General features: G+C 39.5%; 1 protein-coding gene across 1 annotated transcript; it reads left to right on the plus strand.

Moving 5' to 3' along the window:
• The first annotated feature begins 2856 nt into the window (after nucleotides 1–2856).
• LOC111175408 (olfactory receptor 2A5-like) lies at nucleotides 2857–4782 on the plus strand. Its single transcript, XM_022574974.2, has one exon. The coding sequence runs from the start codon at nucleotides 3835–3837 to the stop codon at nucleotides 4780–4782; it is 948 nt and encodes a 315-aa protein (XP_022430682.1). The 5' UTR covers nucleotides 2857–3834.
• Nucleotides 4783–8658: the final 3876 nt, after the last annotated feature.

Consider the following 8658-nt stretch of genomic DNA (forward strand, 5'->3'; position numbering starts at 1 on the left):
TATTGCTAAATTAAATTGGTTAATATAATGTCAAGGAGTTCTGCAGCAATGCCCATGAGAGAGATTCGTTTATGAGTTTTCCTTCTTGTAATGTCTTTGTTACTTTTTGGTATTGAGTTTATGCTGGCCTCATTAAATGAGTTGGGAAATTTTCACTCTTCTTCTATGCTTTGAAAGAGTTTGTTATGGTTGGTATTGTTCCTCTCTTAAATGTTGGAATAATTCACCAGTGAACTGTCTGGGCCTAAAGTTTTATTTCTAGGAAAGTTTAAAATTATAGATTCTTTTTTTTTGGAAAGACAGTGGACTCTTCTTTTAGTTCTTCTTTGTCAGTTTTGTTAATTTGTGTTTTCATTTGCCCATTTTGTCTAATGGTCAAATTTATTGTTATAAAGTTGTTTATAATTTTTAAAATTAGCTTTTAAATCACTCTAGGACCTATGGTAATGTTCCCCTTTCATTTCTGATGTTGGTAATTTGTGTTTTATTTATTTTTCTTTATCAGCCTTGCTAAGGACTTAGATATTATTTCAAAGAATGAACTTTTGGCTCTGTTGATTTTTCTCTATTGTTAGTTTGTTTACGATTTCACTGTTTTCTGCTCTTATCTTTATTATTTCCTTCCTTCAACTTCATTTTGGGTTTGATTTGTCGTTCCTTTTCTAGCTTCTTGAGATAAAAGTTTAGTTGATTAATTTTTAGCCTTTTAAAAATATTCAAATATATGCAATTATGGGTATACGGCTCCCCCTAAGCACTGACAATGATTTTTTATCATCATTTATTTTAATATATACTAATTTCCATTTTGATTTTTCTTTATCCCATAAATTATTTAGAAGTATATGCTAATTTCAAAGGAGTAGGGTACTTACCCATGATATGTAATTTGAAATTGATTTCTAGCCAATTTCATGGTTTAGAGAGTATACTCTGAATGATTATCACCCTTTGGGTTTTTTTGAGTTTACATTTATGATGCAGCATAGAGTCAATTTCAACAAATGTTTCATGAAGTTACAATGTTTCTTTTGGTTAATATTTGCATGGTATATTTTCTTCCTACTGTGTCTATGACCTTACATTAAGGTGTATTTCTTTTCTCCCCCAGCTTTATTGAAATATAACTGATGTAACATTGTTTAAGTTTTAGGTGAACAGGTTGATTTGATATATTTATATATTGCAGAATGAACAAGCTATGTTTCTTGTGAATAATATGTGGATTTAAAAACAAATTCAGTTTGAAAATATGCTTTTGATGAAAATATTTAGTCCTTTTGCATTTAAAGTAATTACCTACATACTTAAGTTCCACTTATTTTTTATTGACCTGCCTATTTTATGTTTGGTTTTTTCCTCTCTCAAAAGAGCATTATTTTGGATTAATGAACATTTTTATTAGTTCATTTTCTCCTATTTTAGGTCATTGGCTATACATTATTTATTCTTTTATTGATTTTCCTGGATATTTTAACATAATCTTTGACTTATCGCAGTCTAACAGCAAGTGATTAGTTTTACCCCCTTTCCAATTATGCTAAATATTTAGAACACTATCTCTATATACCTCTTCCATTTCTTGTGCTATTCTTGCCATAATCTTTAGTCTTCCATCTGTTTTATTTTATTTTATTTATTTATTTTTAGTTTTTTTTTAACATCTTTATTGGAGTATAATTGCTTTACAATGGTGTGTTAGTTTCTGCTTTATAACAAAGTGAATCAGTTATACATATACATATGTCCCCATATCTCTTCCCTCTTGCATCTCCCTCCCTCCCATCCTCCCTATCCCACCCCTCTAGGCGGTCACAAAGCACCGAGCTGATCTCCCTGTGCTATGCATCTGCTTCCCACTAAATCCCACAAAATTTTATTGGTTTATATTCATTATTCATTTATATTTATCTTTTCCTTGAGGAACTCTTCATTTCTTTTTGCATTTTTGTGTTTCTGTCACTTTCTTTCTGCTTGAAGAACTCTCTTTAAATAATCCCACTTTTCATTTATCTGAAAAAGATTTTATTTCACATTAAAATTTTTTTCAAAAGCTCTTTTCGGAAATAATTTCAAAGCCCTCAGAAAAGCAGAAAGAATACTACAAAAAAATCTTGTATATCCCATACTTAGATTTATTAATTTTTTAGCATTGTTGTCATTATAATTTCCAGAACTATTTGAGAATAATATGCAAGCATCATGTTCCTTTACTTTTAATACTTCAGAGAACAGTTCCTAAGATGTAAGAGAATAAAGATATTCTCTTATATAGTAGTTATCAAATTTGGGAAATTTGATACTGATACACTTATCTAAAGAAATCTAATTCATATTTCAGTTTTATCAATTGTCAAATTAATGTTATTCATAGCATTCCCCCCTTCCAGGATTACATCTTGCATTAGTTGTTATATTTTATTTAGTCCCCTTGCATCTATTATAGATTATTAGCCTTTCTTTGTCTTTCATGACAGATAGTTTTTGAAGATTAGAAGCTAGTTATTTTATAAAATGTTCTTCATCTTAGGTTTCTATGATGTTTCCCCATGATTAGATTCAGGTTTTGCTTTTTGGCTGAAATAATATATAGGTGATACATATATTGTTAGGATTTCACATATGGAGACACATTGTGTCTATCTGCTCCTTATTGGTGATATTAATTATAATCACTCAGTTAAGATGCTGTCCAGTTTCTCCACTGATAGTTACTACTTTTTATTTTTGTAATTAATAATTACTTTAACAATAGATAGCTTATAACTATGTAACATTCTGTTCCTTACCAAACTCACTCCCCATAGATTTAGCATCTGTATCATTTAGGATCCTGGAAGAAGACAGAACACACCAGTAATATGAAGAGGGAAAATTTAGTATGCAGAATTGTTAACTAGTAAAAGGTAGATAACTGCTAAAAGGGGTAAGAGAGAACCAGAGGTAGCAATAAAAAAAAAAAAAGCAGCTACTACCTCATGGCTGATGACGAGTGCACATTGAAGGGACTAAGGATTTAAGAGATACTTCCCTCCCTCCTCCTGATCCTGACACCCCTAATTTCCCCACCCCAAAAAAGACTGAACCCAGACTTTTTCAAAGAGGGTATGACTGCCACAGGAATATACAGTGTGCTACTGGGGGTGGGGGTGGAGCCACAGGCCAGAGCTCCCATGGCAGTAGCCACTGGGTGGGGAGAGTGTGTGTGGCCTGAGTATGTGACTGTGGTTGGTCCCCACCAACCCACTGGCTGTCCCGCTGAGTAACAGAAGAAGGAAGATTGAAGCCCCAACATAAGTGCCTTCCTGCTGCCCTCATCACATTGTCCCTCTATCGACCTCTATTGATAATGCCTCCCATTGCCAGCTGCCAAAGGAGAAATGTTTACAGGGTGGGGAGAGTCTTGGAGCACATCCAGACAAATATCTCTAAGGCAGAGGGGAAGGCCACCTCCACAAGTTTGGGGCTTCAGCAGATGTGGTGTAAATCAATTGTTGCTAGACATTTGAGTGACCAGTTTTTCCACTGAGGGGTGGGGAGTAAGACTGGGGAGATTGCAAACGAGCATTCTACTTCTCTTTAGTGTTTTAAGACATCATATAAGACACTTTTATACATTGCCCCAACTTCTCATAAAAACCCTGAGAGATGAGTAGTATTAGTCACATTTTACAGATGAGAAGATTGAGGCTCAGAGAGTTAAGTCACTGGTTCAGGGCAGTAGGTGAGTAGTGGGTCCAGAATTAAAATCCCCGCCTGTCTGCCTCCAGTTCTTACTAGGCTATCATATTTTAGATGACATTGAAATGAATGTGATTCTCTTATAGGCCCACCATGCGGATGCCTCCAGGGCAGAACCAAAGCTGGGTTTCTGAATTTATCCTGCTTGGCTTCTCCAGTGACCCCACGACCAACAGGATCCTCTTCATTGCCTTCCTTCTCCTTTATCTGAGTTCAGTCCTTGGCAATGGGCTCATCGTCACCCCGATATGCCTGGACATGCATCTCCACACTCCCATGTACTTCTTCCTCTGTATCCTCTCCCTGCTGGATATGGGCTCTGTCACCACCACCATGCCCCAGATGTTGGCGCATCTTCTTGCTCAATCTCAGACCATCTCCTTTGCTGGCTGTTGGCTACAAATGTATATGTTTGGTGCTCTGGGCCTGACCGAGTCCATTTTCTTTGTAGTCATGGCTTATGACCGATATGTGGCCATCTGCTACCCTCCGCGTTATGCTGTCATCCTTAGCTGGGGTCTGTGCACACGGCTGTCAGCTGGGACCTGGGCCTGTGGTTTCTTCTTCTCTGTGATCCATACATTTTTCACTATGAGGCTGCCATACTGTGGGCCCAACATGGTCAACCACTACTTCTGTGAGGGTCCCTCAGTACGAAGCTTGGCTTGCATGGATACCAACCTCATTGCGATGGTGGACCTGGTCATCAGTGTCTTCATGGTTGTTGCCCCACTCTCCCTCATTGTGGCTTCCTACATCCGTATTGCCCAGGCCATTCTCAAGATCAAGTCCATGCAGCCCCGCTGTAAGGCTTTCTTTATCTGTGCTTCCCACCTGACTATGGTCACATTCTTCTATGCTCCAGCCACCTACATCTATATAAGGCCCAATTCAAGATATTCCCCTGAGCAAGACAAGCAGATCTCACTCTTTTATAATGTCTTCACTGTCCTGCTTAACCCTGTGGTCTACATTTTGAGGAGCAAGGACATTAAGAGGGCTTTTCTCAAAGTGATGCAGAGGAGTAGATTAGCCTGGTGAACTGGAAGACAGGAGGGGCCTGGGGTGGAGGGGCCTGTGGTAGATTGTCCAATGTTGAGGGACAGCATATATAACATATGAAACAAATATCATGCATTTGAACCAACATAGAACTTGGTCAATGGAACAAATGCGGTACATGAAACCAAACATGGTTTTCTTGATCAACTTGCTACATTTTGGTTGAGAAACAACCCCATAATCTCAGTGGCTTACAACAGTAAAAGTTCATATATTTCTTATGTTCTATGTCAGTTGTAAGTAGACTGTGGCCTTCTGCCATTGGATTCTTGGATCCAGTGTGAAGGATGAGGCTGTATCTGGCACATGAAAGTCTTATGAGAGACAGAAAGCAACAATGGTTGAAATACATGATGACTCTTAAAGCTTCTGCTCAGAAGTAACACACAACTCTTTCCTCATGTCCTATTGACCAAACCAAGCCCTATGTTTAAGCCTGCTGGTAAAAGGGCAGGAAGTATTTCCTTTCCACAGAAAAGTAATGCAGATCACGTGGCAATGGGTATGGATGTATATTTCCTCTACAGTGAGAGCAGCAAATAATGGGGGTGATATTATAATCTACCACAGTGGCACTGGAACCAATAGAATACATGTAACCAACATGAAACATGGTAACTCTAAGTGACATGGTACATGGACACAGTAGAAAGTCAAGGTGATGTAGGCAATCAAAGTGGCACATGTAAACAATAAATATATGTAGCCAACATTGAAAATTAGGCCAATGGTATATGGAACCAATGTAAGCCACAGATCTGATTTGGTGCATGGAACCAATGTGGTTCATGGGACTGACATGGTATACTCTGCATTGTCTTGTGGAAGGCCACAGAACATGACCTTAAGTGACCTGGGTTCTAGTCCCAACCTTGCTAATTTGTTCTGTGACTTTAAGCAATTTACTTCCTTTCTCTGGATCCTACTTTATTCATCCATAGAATGAGCACCTCAAATTGAAAGGTCCCCAAGACCTCTGTGTCTCTAAAATTCTATGTCACAATAAGTGAAGTGCATAAAACTGTCACAATAAGTGAAGTGCATAAAACTCAAATGCAGTAAACTTGTGAGCCTTCTGTAAATCCTAAGATGAATTAGGAAACCAAAGAAAAATTAAAGTTGTTGTATGTTTGCTGCACATTTGAGCAGCACATATAACAGTGCCTCTTATTCTCTCAAGGGAACTAAATGACATATGAGGCTCTCTAAGAGAGAGCATGGGCATCCAACTTTTTTTCAGGCCTCATTGATGGCCCAGATGTCTTGGGCATGAGGCAATTCAATTCCAGTATTTCGTGAGCATCCATTAATTCCCAACCAGTATCAGGCCCTGTGGAAACCAAGAGAGATATGTGGAGAGATTTACAGTCATGAAATTATAATAACACAACCCAAGAAGATGTCACAGTGACCTGTGGGGACTAATGGCCTCATAGGAGTGAGGTTCTCTCATTGGGTGTCAGACACAGAGGATCAGACTACACCTCACCCCACCATTGCATAGCTCAGCACTTTGTAAGCTCTCCAGAGCTTCAAATCAGGAGAGGGGTTGGAAAACCCCAACAAGATTGATATTATTTCTCCCACCAGTGGAAAGATAGGTTAAAATAGAAATTGAGTTTTGTTTCTGAAAAATGAAACTCTCAGAAAACAGTGTTCTGTGATATGGAAAAATGGAGGAGGGAAATCTATTTACCAAGAGATGACAGGTAAGGTCTTGGTCAGGAATTAAGATTTAGCTGAGAGTGAGAAAAAGTCACCTATGCAAAGAGCCAAGAGAAGGGCATTTCTGGCCAGGTACAAAGGCTCAAATCAGGAAAGGACTTTGCATTGTCTGCAGAGCTGGAAGAAGGCTTATGTGGTCACAGGAAAGGGAGCAGGAGAGGTAGAGATAACATCGAGAAGTAGGCCATGGACAGTCCTAAAGAGCCATATAAGAAGTGTTTACTGTATGCTAAATGCATTAGGAATGCTTAGATTCTTACTGGGGAAGTGATACAATTTTATGGGTGATAAGCTCCACTGTGGGTATGACTTGAGGTGACTGGAAAGGAGGTGGGAGAAAAGGTCATTGGGGATGAGAATGTTAGGGAACTCACAGGCCAGGAGTGAGAAAAAAGAACTTCCCTTTTGGAGAGCTGTAGGGGATGTGGTATCCCAGGGAAAATTCCAGGTTGAAGATATTGGGACAGGTGGCTGCTGATTATGGGGTTGAAGTTGAGAAGACAAAGGGAGAGAAAACTGGGGAAAGGGAGAAGTAGGGATTTGGGCAACTGGGGGCTGAGCAGAGGGGTTAATGAGAAATGCGAGTCTGGGAAGACTGAATGACTAGAGAGTCATGAAATTCTGGTGGGATTGAGATTTTGTCTCTAGCACTTAGATGCAAATTTGGGTAGTGGTATAGTTCTAAAGCATTTACTCAGAGATGTAACAGGACTGGGCTAGGCAGGTGATTTGAGTGGGTGAGTACCACTGCACCAATGGTATGGCAAAGTTCCAGGAAGCAGTTCCAGAGGGTTTCAGGCAGAAAGTGAAGGGTCCCATGGACTATTGGAGTGCTCCCTCCATCTGGGGAGTGGGTAGGGAATATGGGGCTGGTGGAAGGGACTTGCATCTGTTAAGAGCTTCCTGCTTCTGGCTTTGTGGGGAAGGGTGCTGCCTGGATAATGGGGAAGAGCTTCCTGCTTCCTGGCTGTTGGAGTTCCTTCCAGAGGGTGCAGAGTATACCTGGTGGCTCTTCTACAAGAGTAAAGAACCAGGGTAGTGGAGAGGTGAGTCTTGTGGATAAATTGTGATGAGGTGGCTAAAGTGTGATGAGAGAGAATGCCTCTCTCCTAGGACAGATAGTAACAGAGTTTGTAATTCAGGATGATAATAGATTTTATCTTAAAGATAAGCAACCTCTATTTTTAAGAACCAGGGATGAGGAATGGGGTGGAGGAAAGAGGGAGACACAGTATTTTCAGAAGAATGGCTTGGGAGTACTGATGAGGGGGTTGGATTGAAGAGGAACGTTTAGTGGGGGAGACCTAGGCATAATTTATGAAGGTACTAGATTTGGGTGGTGGCAGTGAGTGGGGATATGCTGAAAGATGTGATGAGGAAAGAAGCAAGAGCATGTGATGGCTTGGGTGTTTTGGTGGAAAAGGGAGAAATCAAGGAAGATACCAATGTTCTCAGCCAGATTTACCACTGTCTCTGCTTCCCTGCAGTTCACTGATGGGCACTGTTAATTGTTTACTGTCATCACTGATCCCTGGCACTGCTGAAAGGAAGTCACAGCACCTGTCCTCAAAGAATTTGCAGTCCACAAACCAACAGTTCTTAGGAAGTGTATAGGTACTTAGGGATGAGGTTAAAAAATGTTGTTAAATTAATTTTCTGTTAATTGTGGTCTCTATAGGGTTGTGATTTCTTTTTTAACTTTTCCCCCGTGTTTCCTTGAACAAATCAAATGGCAGAGTGGGTAATAACTGCCTGTCAGGTGGGATACAGGTCAGCCATTTGGGGGAGGTATTTTGGTGCTAAACTGAAATGTCTGCCTCTCTAAATTCTTTGCCCTTTAGACCTATTTCTGCACTAATGATCTCAAAGTTTCTGTATGGAAAGATTGGTAAGCTACCACTTATTGGCTGTTGGTTCTTGTGCAAGTAACTTAAGTTTCCCAATGCCGTTCTCTCTCTCACTTTTTTTTTTCTAATTATGCTATAATTTATTTTTTTTAAACATCTTTATTGGAGTATTATCGCTTTACAATGGTGTGTTAGTTTGTGCTGTATAACAAAGTGAATCAGCTATACATATACATATGTCCCCATATCTCTTCCCTCTTGCATCTCCCTTCCTCCCACCTGC

This window comes from Delphinapterus leucas, chromosome 1, assembly GCF_059928025.1.
Source record: "Delphinapterus leucas isolate spDelLeu-1000000601 "Yukka" chromosome 1, BTC_Dleu_Yukka2, whole genome shotgun sequence".
NCBI lineage: Eukaryota > Metazoa > Chordata > Mammalia > Artiodactyla > Monodontidae > Delphinapterus > Delphinapterus leucas.

Bases quoted from the DNA above. Each gene is read 5' to 3' on its own strand.
- LOC111175408 (XM_022574974.2), top strand. From the start codon at position 3,835: ATGCGGATGCCTCCAGGGCAGAACCAAAGCTGGGTTTCTGAATTTATC.